Source organism: Lontra canadensis, unplaced genomic scaffold (genome assembly GCF_010015895.1).
Source record: "Lontra canadensis isolate GAN:19392208 unplaced genomic scaffold, GSC_riverotter_1.0 scaffold35, whole genome shotgun sequence".
In the NCBI taxonomy this organism is placed as follows: Eukaryota; Metazoa; Chordata; class Mammalia; order Carnivora; family Mustelidae; genus Lontra; species Lontra canadensis.
In genome coordinates this window covers 13,310,194-13,327,940 of record NW_022631029.1, presented here as the reverse complement: position 1 = coordinate 13,327,940, position 17,747 = coordinate 13,310,194, and the positions used below count along the sequence as shown (strand labels likewise).

The 17,747-nt window shown below is 42.8% G+C and overlaps 1 protein-coding gene across 4 annotated transcripts in view; it reads left to right on the top strand.

Annotated features, from left to right (window-relative positions):
* The window catches only part of ERC2 (ELKS/RAB6-interacting/CAST family member 2), a 907,860-nt gene that overhangs the window by 689,937 nt on the left and 200,176 nt on the right, over positions 1-17,747 (top strand). For all 4 annotated transcript variants that reach the window (XM_032868346.1, XM_032868345.1, XM_032868344.1 and 1 more), the window contains one exon: positions 2,982-3,129. In XM_032868346.1, the coding sequence (XP_032724237.1) occupies positions 2,982-3,129 (148 nt within the window). The remainder of the gene's footprint in view (positions 1-2,981; positions 3,130-17,747) is intronic.

Below are 17,747 nucleotides of genomic sequence, written 5' to 3'. Positions count from 1 at the left end.
CTCTGGAAGGAGATGCTATTATATGAGGGCAGTAAGCATGTCTACCCTTTGATCCTAAGGGAGAAACTACTTCTGTCTTCCAAGGTTATTCACTATACAAACATTCTGGAAAGATTGTGAGAAAAGAAGATAGTGCCTTTGCTTGTAAAACATGCTGAAATATGAGACATGTGGAGAATTGTCTCTCAACAAATAAACATTTTCACAGATCTTTTTTCTTTCTTCTTTTTTTTTTTTTTCTGTTTTGAAGATTTTATTTATTTATTTGACAGAGAGAGCGAGAGAGCACAAGCAGGGGGGGGCAGTGGGGAGAGAGAGGGAGAAGCAGACTCCCCAGCAAGCAGGACGCCCAATGCAGGGCTTAATCCCAGGACTCTGGGATCATGACCTGAGCCAAAGGCAGACGCCTAACCATCTGAGCCACCCAGGCGCCCCTTTTATCCTCAGCATTTTAAATGCTGCATTTAGCTGTAAAGACTGAAATGTGGAGGGCACCTGGGTGGCTCAGTTGCTTAAGTGTCTGACTTTGGCTCAGGTCATGATCTCAGAGTCCTGGGACTGGGATCAAGCCTCATGCCCCACACTGAGTTCTGCAGGTAGTGGGGAGGCTGCTTTTCCCTCTCTCTCTGTCCCTCCCCCCACTCTTGCTGGTACATGTATGCTTGCTCTCTCTTTCAAATGAATAAAATCTTTTTAAAAGGAAGAGTGAAATATGAGATACAGCATAATTCATGATCAATCCCCAATTTTCCTCCTAATGATTTCTTAGGTTGTTTCCATTAAAAAAGCTTCACATGGACATTTCAATTTGGCACAGAGTAGGGTAAAATATTACAGTCACCTCACATGTGTGGTAGTTAAGTTGGAGTAGGTAGCGAATGGGCTCTCCCTGATTTGAAGACTGCGCAGCCTCTTCAGGCTGGTTTTATGTACAAATATGCATGAGCTATGAATGGTAAGCATGTCTGTTGTCTCAAGATGTTATCCAGAAGGAGACAGGCTGTGTGAAGCTGGATTTGAATGCCGCTGTTGATAGTCCAGCCTGCACTGGTTTTCTTCTGGAAAGTGGACATATTCCCTGACATTTCTGCTGCTCATATGTCTGACTGAGCCTCCAACAGAAGCTCCTACTGCCTGCCTTTAGCAGGGCCCAGAAAAGTCCATACAAATCCCTGCAGGGAAAAGGGGGAAAATCTGAGATCCAAATAATGACCATCTTGTTTAGACATCTGGAGGGGGCCTAGTCTGGAGTGGGCCTGGTCTGGGAATTAAAGAAAGACAAAACAGGATCATGACCAGGTTTTAGTCCTGGGTCTTCTATGCAAAGAAAATACCCAGTACAGAGGCTTTCCCAGGGTTGTGAGGTCTTATAAGGTATCTAGAATGTGGCAGAAGTGATGCAGATTGGGACAAGACTTCCTCAGTGTTGAGAAGGACTAAATGAAAGGTACTAGGAGAACCACTGTCTAGTTAGAAATAGTCCCCCAAAATTCCATGTTGAAATTTGCAACAGATGTTGCAAGAAAAATGAACTGTAAAATGGGAGGAGGCAACTCTAATATTATTTTGAGTAAGCTATAATCAGAGATTAAGGGGGTGCCTGGGTGGCTCAGTGGTTAAATGTTTGCCTTCAGCTCAGATCATGATCCCAGGGTGCTAGGATCGAGCCCCGCATCGGGCTCCCTGCTCAGCAGGGAACATGCTTCTCCCTCTCCCACTCCCCCTGCTTGTGTCTCCTCTCTCACTGTCTCTCTGTCAAATAAATAAATAAAACCTTAAAAAAAAATCAGAGATTAAGGAGTCAAAGCATTGTAATTTTTTTTTTTAAGAGGGTGAAGAGAGGCAGAGGGAGAGGATCTCAAGCAGGCTCCACACCTGGCATGGAGCACTCCCTGGGGCTCAATATCACAACCCTGAAATGATGACCTGAGCCAGAATTAAGAGTTAGCCACCCAACTGACTGAGCCACCCAGGCGCCCCAAAATTTATAATGTTTTTAAAGATTATTTTGGGTTTTGTTCTAGGGAGACCAGTGGGCTGCAGGAGTAGATGCTGGTGGTTGGGACAAGTCTGGTAGCAGTAGATCAGTTTAGATAAAGAATGTCTTTTCAGGTGCTTGGATGACTCAGTTAAGTGTCTGCCTTTTGGCTCAGGTCATGATCCCAGGGCCCTGGGATTGAGCCCCGCACTGGGCTCCCTGCTCATCAGGGAGACTGCTTCTCCCTCTGCTCTTCCCCCTGCTCATGCTCGCTCGCTCTCTCTCTCTCTCAGAAATAAATAAAAATCTTTTAAAAATGTTTAGATAAAGAATGTCTTTTGGAGTAAAACCTATTGAAGTTGTTGATGGGGTGTCTCTGGGAAGAAAAGAGAGGGAAGGAATTAAGGATGACTTCTAGGTTTGGGGCTTGGACTACTCATTGGTTAGTGATACAATTACTAGATAAGGAAGATTGAGGAAGGAATGGTTTTAGGTAGAATAGCAGGAAAGCATCATTAATTACGTTGAAAATAGAAAGGACTCCTCTACTAAATATCTCTGCATGACTTCAAAAGAAAATCTTACATGAAAAAAAATGATATTGATATTTAAATTGTTGCCCCGTTTTGTTGGGTTGTCTTGGAGTACCTAGAACTTTACTTGGCAAACGGGTGTATGGGTGGATGGATGGATGGATGGATGGACAGATGGATGGATGGATTAAAGTGTCCTAGAAGTGAATGCTCAGACTGATTCCCTCCTTTTCTAATTTTCAGCTTTGTTTATGAAACCAATGAAAGATGGCTCCTTCAGAGGAAGCAGTGCATGAGTCTCAGGGATTCTGACCCAAACTACTATGTCCATTCTGAGACAAATGTCTGTCTTAAACATTGTCCATAATTCCTTCCCATTAAGACAAAACTCCATGGTTCATTTCAACTATAAATGACAATTTTTTTTTTGCACTTTGTAAAAATGATCACAATAATCTTTATTTTACCAGACAGGAAGCTCTGCTTGCGGCAATCAGTGAAAAAGATGCAAATATTGCCTTGCTGGAATTGTCTGCTTCCAAAAAGAAAAAGACACAGGAAGAAGTTATGGCCCTGAAGCGGGAAAAAGATCGACTCGTGCATCAGTTAAAGCAGCAGGTGGGGCCTCCTGCACGAAAGGTGTGTTTGGCTGGTTTGGGGGCCTTGGGTGCTTTCTCTGGGTTTAGCTGCTCTTCATTCTCCCATGCCCATCATGCCGGCTCACACAGTTAAAACCAGGTAGGAATGATATTGCCCAAGTTGTTGCTGGAACATCCTTTTACTGCTTTTCTGTTTATGTGCATGTGCCTGGGCTTGTGTGGTTTGCAGCCAGCGCTGTTTCCCTTTCCTTTATATTCACATCATCTCCCCAGAAATAACTCTCAGGTCTCTTCCTTCCAATGGACTTTGTATGACTTCTGACTATTTCTTGGAACCTCTGAATTAAATTCTGGGCACCTTCTTTCCCATTGGACCTGTTACCTTCTGTCTTGCTCACTTTCTGGGCCCCACCAGTGACTCTCCTCATCCAGTTCTCTAGATTTCTTTCTCTCCATACTTCCAACCTTGGTTCTTCAACTAGTTCCTTTAGGACCTTTTGACTAAGGGACATCTCCCAGCCCCCAGCACTGCCAGACTGCTTGGAGACCTCCCTGGCCATTATTTAGCTATACATTCTTTTTCTCACCTATTTACTCAATTATCCCAATTATCCCATCTTTTTCCTCCTCTCTAGGCCACTGTATTTCTTCTGAGGGAAAAGGAAGGAGGGAAAAAGGAAGGAGGGGCAAAGACCTAACTTGTACAGAAAGCAGTTCTTTTCTTTTTGGAGGGTTTCCTGGAAGTGGCTTGAATGGAAGTAGCGTATTGCAAAATCATTCCTGAAATCTTCAAACCTTATTTCTTCTCCATATATAACTTGGGGGATTTTGGAAGCAATTGTTAAAGATATTCCCTTGGATTCTAGCTTCATTATATAACGAATTCCGCATATATTATGGCTCAACAGTCTGTGGTCTCACAAGGTGGCTGTCACATCTTAGCTTAGGACACATGTGGCTCTGAAACTCTCTAAATGCCACATGGTACACATGGAGTGTGTCCACATCAATTTCAGCCACCAGCACTGGTTCTCTGCCTGCTAGGGTGTCTGAGCACAGAGTGCAAGGTGAGTGGAAAGGAAGCCCAAAGAAATAAGCCCCTTCCCTTCACAATTGGGCCAACTCTTTCCCTCCTCAGGAAGGAAAAGTCATCCTTCGGCCCCGAGCCAGAGTCCATTTCCCATAGGACTGCCTTGCTGAGAGAGAGAGACCACTGCCACGCATGGGTGCCCTCTCCTGCAGAGGGAGGGTCCCAGTCACTGCCAGACATTGGGGTCATTCCACAGAGCAGCATGCCTCGCTAGTGCTGGCCCTAGGGGTCGGGAACCGCTTACATCTGACCTCTTTGTTTGGGGCTGTGCATCTTCTACACTGGGTTTCTATCCACTTGGCCACAGAAAGTCAAGATAAACCCCCTTCTTTGCTTTCTCCTAACTCTTTCCTGTGAACCCTGCACCCTCCCCTCCTGCACCTAACCATTGTAGCTTTCTCCCACAGGTATATAGACCTAAGAAACAGCCCCTGAGCTCGAATATACCATGCACTTGTGATGCTGGCTACAGCCCAGATATTACGGCCAAGTACCACGGGTCCAGCTACGATGCATACATGATCCAAAGGTCTCAGGTCAGTCAGTAGCTAAGGAGACACTTACCCCCACCATGGGGGGTGGTGAGGGTGCATAACAGCTACATCCTGCCTTGCCCTTTCCCTCTTTTAATGATTTCTAGTACTTGGTGGCCAAAAATCCTGTGACCATAGATGATAGCATTATATCTTGATTTGTAATGTGATTTCATTTATTCTGTATTTGCCAAGGGTTCCAGACTTGGTGGCTACCCTCTGGGGCCAGCTCTGCGGAAATGGCCTGGCATTGCTGCAAAGCCAAGACTACCAGAGGCCTTATGGTCAGGCATAGTGGATTATATTTTTCTTTCTGTCTCTTAGATACCTTGCTCCCCAAATCTTCCTCTACTTTTCCCAATAAGGAATTTTTTTAAGGCTGTTTTTTTTTTTTCTTTCTCAGCATCATGAAAATGCACTCCTGGATTCCAGGAAGGATTGAGTGTAGCCCTTCAATTTGCTCCTGGGAAACTGCACAAAGCCTTCATTATTCACAACAGGCTTGGTTTTGGGTATCATGGGGCACATTTGGGAAACCCAGCCACACAGAGTTAGGCTTCCGCCTGAACTAAGGCAGGGTCTGAAGGGCTGTTGTGGAAAAAAAAAGGCAGCAAATGAGAAGGATGGGCTCCTTGATGATTTAGGTTTGAAATCCTTCCCCACACCCTATAGGCAACAGAGGGGGTGAAAAAAAAGCACATGAATTGATGTAACCTTGTTGTAAATGACACGATTCTAAGGATAATGATTAATTAGCTTATAAAAGCACTCCCTTTTTATTGAGCGTTTGCTCTGTGCCAGGATGTGTATCCAGCGTCCTCAGGGACTTTGTCCCCTGGTCCTCATGGCAGGCAGCTCTGTGGTGTGGGTGGCAGGATTACCTCCCTTTCCCAGGGGGCGTAACTGAGACTCAGAGTATGAATGACCAGCCTAAAACACACAGCTTGTAAGCTGTAGAGCTTAGGTTTTAGCTAGTCCACCTGAGTCCACACATACCTCACCCGGTTCAGAAAAGAATCTGGAGCGACAAGCAGAAGTGTGTTGCAGAAACTGTGAGGTCCCCTTATCTTTGTAAGCTTGAAGTAGATGGCGTGTAAGAATGTTCTCTGGCTATTCATAAGGGGTAGGTTCTGCCTAGAGATCTTAGGCTTAAGCTATTAGATCATGTCAATAATTCCTTATACTTCTGAGTTTTCACCACATGCCAGGCATCAGTGTAAAGGTTTTACATACACTGACTCATGGATTCCTAATGAAACTGAAGGGCTGATGCTCTTATAGGAGAAGGAACTGGTGATCCAGAGAGATTGGGTGCCCTACTCAGGTGTCAAAGCTGGACATTCCATGATGCTTGAAAAGACCCTTTAGCACACAACCATAACTGTATTTGCAGATGCCATCTAGAGTTGGACTGCTTAGGGTTACTCTTGCTTGAGCACTTGTTAGCTAGCTGTGTGATCATGGACAAAATACTAAACCTCCATAAACCTTAGTTTCCTTGCCTGTAAATTGGGCTAATAATCTAATTCAAAGTATTGTGAGTATAATGTAAGAGCTTTGCATGTGCCTGGCACATAATAGGTACTGTATATTTGTGAGCTGGCATGATTACTACTACTACTACTACTGTTGCTATTACTAACTGATTTTGTCACCACCAACCCTTAGAGGTAGTTTGATTTTGATTTCATTGTTGATATTTTTCCACAAGCCTGGGAGTCATAACTTGTTGAGAACACACCCCTGAGCTGTGGGACAAAGAGCAGACAGACTTCAGACCCAAGTGCTCCTGGTCTTCCCTCCCTTAAAGCCCAAGCACTTGGGGAGCAGTGAGCAGTTGTATCAGGAACCATTGACCCCAGCACCCAGGGTGCACTACAGAGGCTCATAGTGCTTATTAAATTTGCTTGATTTGTGTATGTAGTCACATAGAGTCAATCAGAGAGGGTGCCCCTGGGAGAGTCCCAAACCTCAGCTGTCATCACTTGTGTGACTGACACCTGTATGACTGACAGTCTTTCACGTGTCCAGGTCAGTGGGAGGGGGAGGCCTGGGTCTGGGTGTTCATCTGCCCAGTGTTCTGTAAGGATACTGAAGCAGACTGGCTCATGAGAGATACCACCCTCTTCAGGTTGCCTTCTGCTCAGCTCATCTCATGCAGATCTTCCTACTGCCCATGACATTTAGTAGTTAGTTCAACGATCCCCACAGTTATTGCACTTTGCCAAGAACTTAGTAGGCATGCAATAAATATTTATTTTGTGAATGAATGCATGATTCCCACATGCCACCTCTATGCCAAGTGCATTATGTATACCTTAGTTTACAAACATTATCTTGCTTTTTCCTCGTGATCAACCAACCAACATATTGCATGCCTGCCATGTGCCAGTCTCTCTACCAGGTCCTGGGGATTCATTCGTAACAGTTACTGTATCTGCTGCAATGAGGAGAGCATCATTCTTATTTTTGAGTTGATCAAACCAAGACCATATGACACAACTACCATACCTATAACATACCACTTATATCTGGTAGTGGAGGGCTGGGCGTCTGAGATGTAGGAGTGCTAACACTTTGCTCTTAACTAGGCTAAATACTGCATCCTTAAGGCAGTAGTGTGAGCCATGGATTAGCCCCCATACCTCACAGATGCTGTCAGAGGAATCAAGTTCCAGTGCCTCAACCTCTGGCTCCCAAGCTGCCCAGGGGTATAAGGATGAGGTATGGGTATGGGTAACTCACTGAGGCCAAGTACCATGTTGGAATTCAGCTCAACAATATTCATTGAGTGCCTTCCCTAACACATTTTTAAAATACATCAGTGATCAAAATAGATAAAGACCCCTTCCTAGTGGAGCTTATGTTTTAATGGTTGGGGGGTAGAGAATGGGAGAAAGGCAATAAACCTGAACATAATAAATAAGTTAAAAAAAAAAAAAGAATAATGTAGACCAGTATAAGGGAGAACAGAAGTGTCAGGGAAGGATTGAAGACATGGTAACAATGTAAAATAGGGTAGACAACTGGAACTCATTGGGAAGGAGACACTTGAGCAAAGACTTGAAGGAGGTGAGAGAGGGAGAGTCCTTTAAATATCTAGGGGAAGAGTGTTTTGGCACAGAGAATCACCAGTGCAAAGCCCTAAGGCAGGAACATGCTAGTGTGTTTGGGGGAAGAACAGGGAAACCAGTGTGGCTGGAATAGAGTAGGCAAGGAGATGAAGAGGGGAGCTGTCAGACATTAGTGGGGTGGGGATAGGATGTGTAGGATTCTTATGCAGGATCTGCTGAGAGTGGTACATTCTGGAGCAGAAGTTCTCTGCAGTTAGAAAACAAAATACATTAGCCATGCAAACTCAGAGCAGGGAGGACTCTCAGGTACCACTTGGAGTGCCCTAAGATTGCCCTACTTGAGCCCACTCTCCTCTGCCTTCAGCTTCTAAGGAGTCCTGGTGCTTAGCTTATGTTTGTAAAAAGCATTGCCACTTCCACTTGAAGAACTAATATCAGAATTTGCTTGTCATAGCTAGTGAGATTTTTGAGTGAGAACAGAGCCCTTTGACAAAATGCCCTCCCTGACTTTTTGACAATCTCAACAACATACCACTAGAGTCTAAATCCTGCACTCTCCTTGCTGTAAGGAGACAGGCAGTGGTCATTAATGGCTACCACCATGCCATTGGCCTACTCAGAGTGACGTCTATGCCAAGGGGAAGTGCAGCCTGCCTCCAGGCCAGGCCAAGGCAGAGATTCTCGAACCTCAATGGGCAGAAGCTTGATCTTTTCTAAAGATAAATCTCATGATACACTTATCACTCTCCAACCCTTACTGCTGAAAAATCTTCCCTGGCTTCCTTTACTGGAGTGATAAAGACAAATTCAAACCAATATGTGCTCTGCCTTGTACATGATATGCAATCCCCTTGTCCTGGAATACATTTCCCTCTTTTCCTCACCTAGTTAATGCCCCATTCAATCTCAATCCAACATCACTTTTTTCAGGGAAGCTTTTCGGAACTTTCTCAGTTGTGTCAAATCTCCAGTTTGCCATGCCTGTAGAATATGTACATCACTTAATTGCACTGTAACAGATGCAATTTTGCATTTGTTTTTGTGATTATTTGAATCTGCCCTGCTAGTTTATGATCTCTGTGAGGACTAAGAATGTGACCCTATCACTTTTTTTTGTTGACCATTTATCTCCAGGCGTCGCAGAATTGCTAGCACATAGTGGGCATTTAGTAAATATTTGTTGCAAGTGTAAATGAATGAGTGGGTGAATTGCCAGGGCAGCTTGTTAAAAAAAGAGAGACATTATTGATCAATCATGACTTTAGACAAAACTTAGCATTATGTTCTTCTCACCTCAGTATTCCAGGCAGCCACCACCTATAGGAGTTGGTAGAAGATATGAGACTTGTTTGCTAAATGATGAACACAAATGGTGTCATGTCCTGCCTACCACATTGCAAGACACTTTACAGAGATGCCTTTTCCCATACTTGAATTATGTGCAATGGTGGCCATTTTGAACCTTTCTTCTGAATCTTTTCGCTGTTACTTTAGTCCAACTTCCCTCTAAATTTGGGGATTCTTCTTAAATAAAATGTCACTGAGTTTCCAGATGTGGCAAAAGTTACTTGTTGTTATGAACGGAGCCCCTCTACTTCATCCCTGAAAACTTCTGAGTGTCATAAATCAGTTTGCCTAGAAATACCTAAACTCCTGTTAAACATCTGTCAAGAGAGCTAGAGAAGGTGATATGAAATGAGTTCAGAAATTCCAACTATGCTTAACAACAAAAGAATCTTTATGACGCTCTTCCGGTGTTGACATTTGGGTTGGTTCTATGCTGAGCAAGGTATAAAGCTGAGAGAGCAATACAAATTAACTTTCTGTTGCATAAAAAAAGATAAAGGATAAATCATAGCTTGGTTGTAGATGGACAAGTCTGTCCAACTTTTGTATTCTTCCCAATTGCATTTCTTCATAAGCACACACGGTTGACACTTTTACTCTAGCTCTTTTTAAAAAAAAAAAAAAATCTGGCTTCCAGTTTTTGCAGTTTGGGGAGAAGCTCTCAAATGGGAATGAGTTAATTTTTTTTTTCTTTCTATGTGGAAGAAATATTATTAAAAATAACCATTTTTTCTACTTCTGTGTTTTGGATCCTATCTCCCCCCAACTCTTTTTCTCCACCCTTAAAGAAAGGACTGACATCAAAATAATTAATTCTGAAATCATTGGATTTTTTTCTGCTGCTAAGGGGTTTTTGAAGAAAGCTTAAAACTAAATCTTACCCCCTAAGCCTTATTCCCAAATGCTCCCCTGTGTGCCGAAGTAGTGATATGCACATCCTTGATGAAAATGCCTTCTTAAAATGAGGACCAGACACTATTGTTTAGCTGAAATTAGAACCAGCTTATTTCTCAGAACTGGTTAGAATACTTCTGTGATCAGAGATAAGTTGTGCTTGGTTTTCTTTTCCCTTTCCTACCAGTTCTGGGCATTGCTTTTGGCTACCAGGAAACATACTGGGCATTTTGGAACAGGAGGGCATTAAGAACAAGAGAGACTAGTCCAGGTCAACATTCTGGAGGCTATGCTAGGTCTGCATAGTGTATCCGTTTGGGTAGCTCGTGTTGTTCAGGTCACCGGAATCATACCTAAGAATTAGCCGAATAGGTGTGGCCAAGAATGGGAGATGGCGGAGGCCACCCTGAAAAGTGTTTCCGGGAAGCTTGTTGTAGGATTGGAATCCTAGTCAAACTGGACCTCGGCAGAGACAGACCCATCCAGTCATGGAAAGTGGGAACCACCTGAGTGGGATGATTGGTCAGGCATTCCAGCCCTCCTGCTTGAGGCCACACATGGCTGTGCTTCCTATTTACACTTTCATTGCATTGTATGCAGATGGCTTTTAATTACGCTTTACGGTTCAGGAGGTGAGCACAATTAAACTGCAGTGGAGGAACTCTATGCAGTAGGGTTCCCATAGCCTCGAGTTTTGGTTGGATGAACTCCAGAAAAGCTTGATTTGATCCCAGCATTGTAATGCATCACAGACTTGCCCCAGATCGAATTGCTGAAATGCAAATGCATTGGTTTGCACTGCAGACTTACTTTGGGTTAAGCTGTTCATGTCCCACTGGTAGGATCTAGGCACGTCTCTATTTATCACTGATTTCAATGCAAAGTGTCTGTATAGTATGTTCTAGAGAATCCCTTTTAAAAAAGAAATACTCAGATCCCTCCTTGGCAGGCCAAGGGCAGTGCATTCTCAAGAAGGTAAAACCTGAAGTGTGACTGAAAAGCTTCCTCTTTGTGTCCAAGTAATTGGTCAGGACACTGGACTGCTCTCTTCACCTAGACATTCCCTACTGGCAGCTGATGCCTTGGCCCCAGTACTCAGGGTATCCATTCAGCCAGCCACTTACAACACAAAACAGCACTCAGATTATGGAGGCAAAGGTTTTCTGAGTGATTCCGTGGGTTTCCCCAAATCTCTGTTAGAGGTGCCTTTTTCCAGAACTTCAAGCTGACTCTGATGGTCCACTTTCTGAGTCTTTCATTTGAATAAAGTCATATTTTAAAAGCCACTTTGTTTCCCTACCCTAAACATTCATGGAATACCTTTGTGAAATTGCGTTCAGCCTTCTTGAGCTACAGCAGGACATAACTGAGTTTGCCCTTGAGCCTTGGGTTTTTACCATCTCTTCCACCAGTATGGCAGATGTTAATGCATGAAACAGGTAACAGGGAAAATTGCTATTTTTTGGTGCAGATGTGCCATCAACATTCAAAAATGTTTGCTTGCTGGAGAGGTCAGAGAATGTTTCCTACAGAAGTAGGAGTCACGTATGAATTTTATGATTAGCAGTCCATAGTCTACCCTTTGTGACAGATGCCTATCCATGATACTTTCTCTTAAGTATTTAAGGATTCTAGGGTAAGAAATACTAGTTTTAGAAAAGCTTACTCTCTGCTTCTTAAGTATACCTTTTTGAGTAGAAAAACTTGAAAAGACCAACTTCATCAGTGTGTTACCCCGTTTTTAGAAATACAGAAAGGGAGAGATGGGTCTGACTTTTAAGTTTCAGAGTGATTTGCCAACTTTGTTTCAGTAATTTGAAGCCCCCCCATCCCACCCGCCCCCAGTATCTAGCAGTTGGCAGAGCACATTAGAATAACAGGCTTAGCTGAAGGTGACCAAAACAGAGAATAGCATACAAATGCCAAGAAGATCTCTCACGCACTGTCTCCCTCTTTTTTTATTCAAATTTCACATCTGTGCTCTATTTTTAAACATTTATTCTTTAAGTGATAACGCATGTTTTACCAAGCCTCTTATTGGATTAGACATGTTTGAAATCCCCTCGATTTTAACCTGTTCATTACCACCTCTGAGAACATTCAGATCCACCACCAAAGCAGAGAGTGTGTATGGGGCAAGTTTCCAAAATGTCAGCCACCAAGAAGCCACTGTACTTTGGGAAAGGAGGGATCCAGCTGTTGCTCTGGGTGGATTTGGAGGGATCTTAGAGTGACATTGCTTCAAGAGGACTTAAGTGGGGGTATAATGTGTACATCATTCTTGCTCTTTGTGACAGTTTTTCTACTCACCTTTTAGAGTGGGAGGAACTAACAATTTTTGAACTCTTGCTGGATACCTGGCACTGGGTGGGGGACTTTAAGTATATTATCTTATTTAATCTTCACAACTCTGAAAATTGGGTGTTGTTTCAGAGATAAGGAAACTAAGGTCCAGGAACTGGGCAAAGACACCATAACTGGTAAAGGGGATCTCACCCCAAAGCTCTTCCATACTCTTCTCATGTTCCCAGGTTGCTGCAATACCTCATTAGGTCATAGCCCCCAAGCGAAGGGGCTAACAAGTAGCATAAAAAGAAGGCTTTATCCTGTGACCCTGAGCACCACTCGCAGCTCCTCCTGCTGGCCCCCACCGGCTCCTGCCATGACCTGAGGTCATGTGCTGGCTGGGAAGGGCGACTTACCTTTTCCTGCATCACCAGGCATCACCCACTGCCATGGGGAAGGGGTTGCCATGGGCTTGATCAAGTGTGCTATATTTTCTGCTTCCCTGTTTGAAATCTTGACATTTGCCTCGTATGTTTCTTTCTCAGGATAGCTGCTTAGAAGCCTTCCCCCCACCCTCCATTTTCCACTTTCTTCTTCACCATCTCACATATAAAACAGGTTTCTCCTGGTCTCTTTTCTCTCCCTCCCTCCTTTCCTTCCTCTCATCGTATAATTAAAAGTCTTTCTAGGCTGTCTTCACCTTATCATTTCAAATGAATTGAAAAAAGATCCGACTTCCTGCCCTTGTGTCTTCCTGATGCTGAATTTCAAAATGAAAGAAAAGTCCTTTCCCCCTCTCTTTTTGTTCACACTGCCCCTTGCATAACTGCATGTAAATCATGCTGGTTTTGTCACTGATCAGCAATGGTGTGCAAACTGTTTGCCCTTCCCTGTCTTCAGAACTACATCTTTTTAATATTTTTCAAATAATAATGTGGCAGGAAAGGGATATTCTCCTGCCCCTCTCATAGATTGCTGACACAGAATTTAACATTTCTGTAGTTTATCTTTACTCTTACTTAACTACATATTCTTTTTGGGAAGATGCCATTTTTTTTTTCATTCTCTGCAACATGCTACTAAAGGCACAGTGAAAACTTCTAGAATCTTCCATGTGTGCTTTTTTTAATCTATAGTAATGCATGATATTAAAAAGTAATAAGTATTTAATTTTGTAACATCCTTATTATGTAAATGATACTTTTCCATAGTGGAAGCATATAAATAAATGTTTTATCATAAAAATAATATATGCTCATTATAGAAACTTAAAAATGTAAATAAGAATCTTGAATCACCCATAATCCCGCCATTCAGAAATAACTGTCATTAAGATTTATAGTTTCCTACATTCCATTGTCTACATACATATTTGAACAAAGACATGACATACCACATAATAAAGTTTTTTTAGCCTTATAAACATTTAATGTTGTACATTTTCCCATGTCCTTAAAAGCCTTCAAAAACATATATCTTTGTTGTATGATTTCCATCATTGCCACAATTAATTTTCTCATTCTCCTATTATTGGAATTTTAATTTGTTTCTAGTTTTTCACTTTTATAATCATACTTGATGAACATCTCAGTGTATAAATCTTTTTTTTCTGTTCTTTTCCTTAAGATTTGTTGCCCAAAAGTTGAAATATTGGAGTTATAGTTGTTTTAAGGATTTTAGGGAATTATGAAATGGCTCTCTCCTACAAAGCACTTGGCATTTCTAAGTTTTCACAAAAATGTCAGTTGTTTGTGTTGAGTTTTTCAAGACCATACCCTGATAACACGCCAATCATAGATTTGGAGCGGAATATTGCTCTAAGTAGGGCAAGTGACCAGTAAGAGAGGGAGAGGCAGAGGGAGATTTCTAAAACTTCTTAGGGGGAAAGGCATGGGGAAAAATGGGCAGTTCATTCAGCAAATCTGACTGAGCACATACAATGAGCCAGACATGTTCTGGACACTGGGGATACCACAATGTACAAAATACAAAACTCCCTGCCCCAAGAGAGCTTGTATTCTAGCAGAGGGGACAAATAAGAAACAAAATAAAGACATCTCATGTATGCCATGTTTAATAACAAATGCTGTGGAGAAAAATGAAGATGGAACTCTATGAGGTGTTTGGGGGGTGACTTTGAATAGGATGTTCCCAGGGTACCTCCTTGAGAAAGGGGCATGTGAACAAGGACTTGCAAGGTATTGGGGGGTGATCCATGTGGAGCATGGTCCAGGGAGGGGTTCCTCAGAGGGAATAAACTACAGCCAGGAGAGTAGGGATCTGTTCTTCCCAGGTCCCAGTCTGAAGTGCAGTTGCTGAGTTGACAAGGTGGGGGAGCCAGAACCCCACAACACCAATGTTTAGATGAGATTATTTTTTAAAAATATGCACAAGACAACCAAAACCCTACTCTCTTATCTCTGCCCTGATATGACCATTGGGAAATGCCCGTTGGACATAGCCAGCAAATCTTTATTCAGATGATCTTTGATGCAGTCTGGGAATGGAAATGTGCAAAGAGGTTATAAGTTCAGATTGGACTGAGAGGCTGTCATTTCAGAGAACAATGAAAATTGACTGAACAAGAATGACAACTCAGAAGGCTATAATCCAGGGTGGTTCTTATGCCCAGAAATCTCCAGTTAGCCAATTGTCTTGAGGTTGGTTTATTTCCTTTAGCATACCTAGACTTACAAAGACAGCTTAGAAGCCAGCCAGAAACCCTACTGGTATGGACTACCTTGGGTGTACCAAAGCCCCTTTGGGTGCTAGGGTAGGAAGCAGGCACGTGGATCACAAGGCCAGGCAGATTCTGTTGTCAGTCTTCTTGGGTTTGGGGCCCCAGTGTTGTCTGAGATACCTGACAGCAAGCAGCCATCTAGAAAGTATGATGACGCCTCAGCAAGGAAGACTTGGCAAGTAATAGAAGGTGTAAGATCAAAGAATCAGAGTTCTCACCCAGCCCTGACCCCAACACACTGAGAAACCTGGGACAACTTATTTTGCTTCTCTCTCACAGTCTCAGTTTCCTCATCTATAAAATGAAAGGAATAAACCAACAGACCTCTAGGCTCTTTGCATTTTTGGTAGTCAGAGACAATTCCAATACATTCACACATACGGTATGTTGAATACTCGATCTACAGCAAGGACTTTTGAGGCAAATGGCAGTTATTTGCTTTCTTGGAGCCTATGGTTGAGTAGGACAGATGCATTGTTCATAGGATATGAACACAGCTATTATTTCTTGAACAAATGATATTCTAAGCACAGTGTTGTACTTTTGTTGTTTCATTATAATCCTCACAAAAACTTGGAGAGGTAGTACCATCCTTACCTCCACTTTGCAGATGCTGAAACCAAGTCACACTGGTGGGTGGTCAAGCCAAGATGCCCTCAGTGAGTCTGTCTGTGGGGGTAGAACTCTCAGCCTCTTTGTTTTCCCATTGCAATGCATTTGCCATCTTTCCCACTAGGGAATATTTGAGGATTCTAGATTTCAAAGACAACAGGGAAAAAGGAAGACTCTGAAGTTTGCTCATTTGGCTTATGTAGTCCTGATTCATTTCCATTAATTACTTGGATGATGGTAAGCAGGTCAACCTACCTTCCTGTAAAAACTGTTATTTTTTGTTTCCTACCTACCTCACAGAGAAGCATTACCATGAAGCATCTTCTGTAGGGCAAGGTCCTAAAAAACCCTGAGGGTTGCACAGATGTGCACAATATTGATCTCAGTTCTGAGGAGCAAAGACAAGGCTATCTTATTCTTCCCCACAGAGTAGCACTGAGGAATGATGGTCCCAAATTGTCTCTGGTGGGTGACAATCCATTGATATAAACTCACTTCACATGACTTGTTCCCCTGGCTGAAGAAAAAAGAACTTGGGTAGCAATGCTCATGAAAATGCCTTCTGCATTTTCAGGAGGCAGACCCTGATTCATCCTTGAAGAAAACTTGAGGGGCAAATACTGCCTTGAAAGAACCCAGTTTGGTGCAGGTTCAGACATCTTCCTTCCAAGGAAAGGTGTTTCTAGACCTCCCAGCCTTAGACTTTCTTGTCCAGGCTGCTGGGGTTCTGCTGGAGCCAAGGTCTTCTGAGGCTTCTTGACATGACATTGGGCTTCCAGGGAGAGCCTCTGTGTTCTTGAGCTTTCTAGTGATGCAATCCTTGGTGAGGCAGGGAAACAAAAAGCTGATATTTTGGAAGGGGAACAACCATCTCCAGGGGATTATTTTTTATGAACAAAAGACACTTAAGTGTTGCTGATTTATCTTAATAGCAGATACTATGAGCAAATATCCCAGTTGCCTCTTTGTGCTTTTGGCAAGTATGGATGAGAAATGGAATGGAGCAGACCCAATCAGAGCTGGCTAGCTCAAAGTTCAAGAGACTTAATCTTTTTCACTCCAAATATGTGACTTAGAACTGTTTCCAAAGTTTTCCAAGTTGCAGGTGGACACCCAACTTTGGAAAGAGGCAAAGCAGGTTCCATCACCAGGTGTTCTGTTTCCAGAATGATTATCTTGGGCTCAAGGGGAGAAATGCCTCTATTTCCCCTAGGTAGTTCATTCTGTAAGCTCGGTTACCATGTTCTGGTTCTGAAGGCACTGTTTCTGTATAAAAAGACTTTCTTTTGTCACATGAAGAGCCCTCCTGCTTGTCGTACACATGATTGGGAGTCTCAGAGGACCCCACAGGACTGCTCAACATATCCTCCTATGTCAGGGCTGGAATGAGAGCACGCTGAACCCAGTGCCTTAGAAATTGGAATATAAATTATGTCAAGGCCATGTTCAATGTTGTAACATTTGCTAATCCTTATTAGATATGGATAAATTCTCATGGCTTAATTTGGCATGTTGAGCCCGTTCTTCAGATTGTCTTTGGGGACGGGAAAGGAAATGCACAACTTCACTATAATTTTTCTTTTGTTTCTTTAGAATGGGACATAATTTTTTATTGTTAGCTGGTGGAAACTTTGGTGAATTGTGGCCAACTATGGCTCACCCCCACAGGAAGAAAGCATCAGACTTTAGCTGAGAACATATTCTTTGAAACAAACCAGAATATTTGATTTTTGAAATATCTTCCCACTTAAAAAACATGCTGTCCAACAAATATTAATGTTCTGACCAAGACCAAGAGAATTGAGGAAGTAGAAAGCTACAATTTCTCTCCGAGGAAAATTTTAGAGTGATGTGTGATGCTTTAGTTTAATGCTTGCTCCACTGAGCATGGAAAGAGTCTGTGAGGTTGCAGGTACAGCCACAGAATTTACAGAGCATCCTCTTACTCTTGGTCTTCCTTCCTCCATAGTGGAAGGAGCTAGGTATTGGCTGGAAGTCAAGCATTCCACATTCCTTTATCAGGTCACCCATATATACATGACCTTGGGCACATCCTGTCAC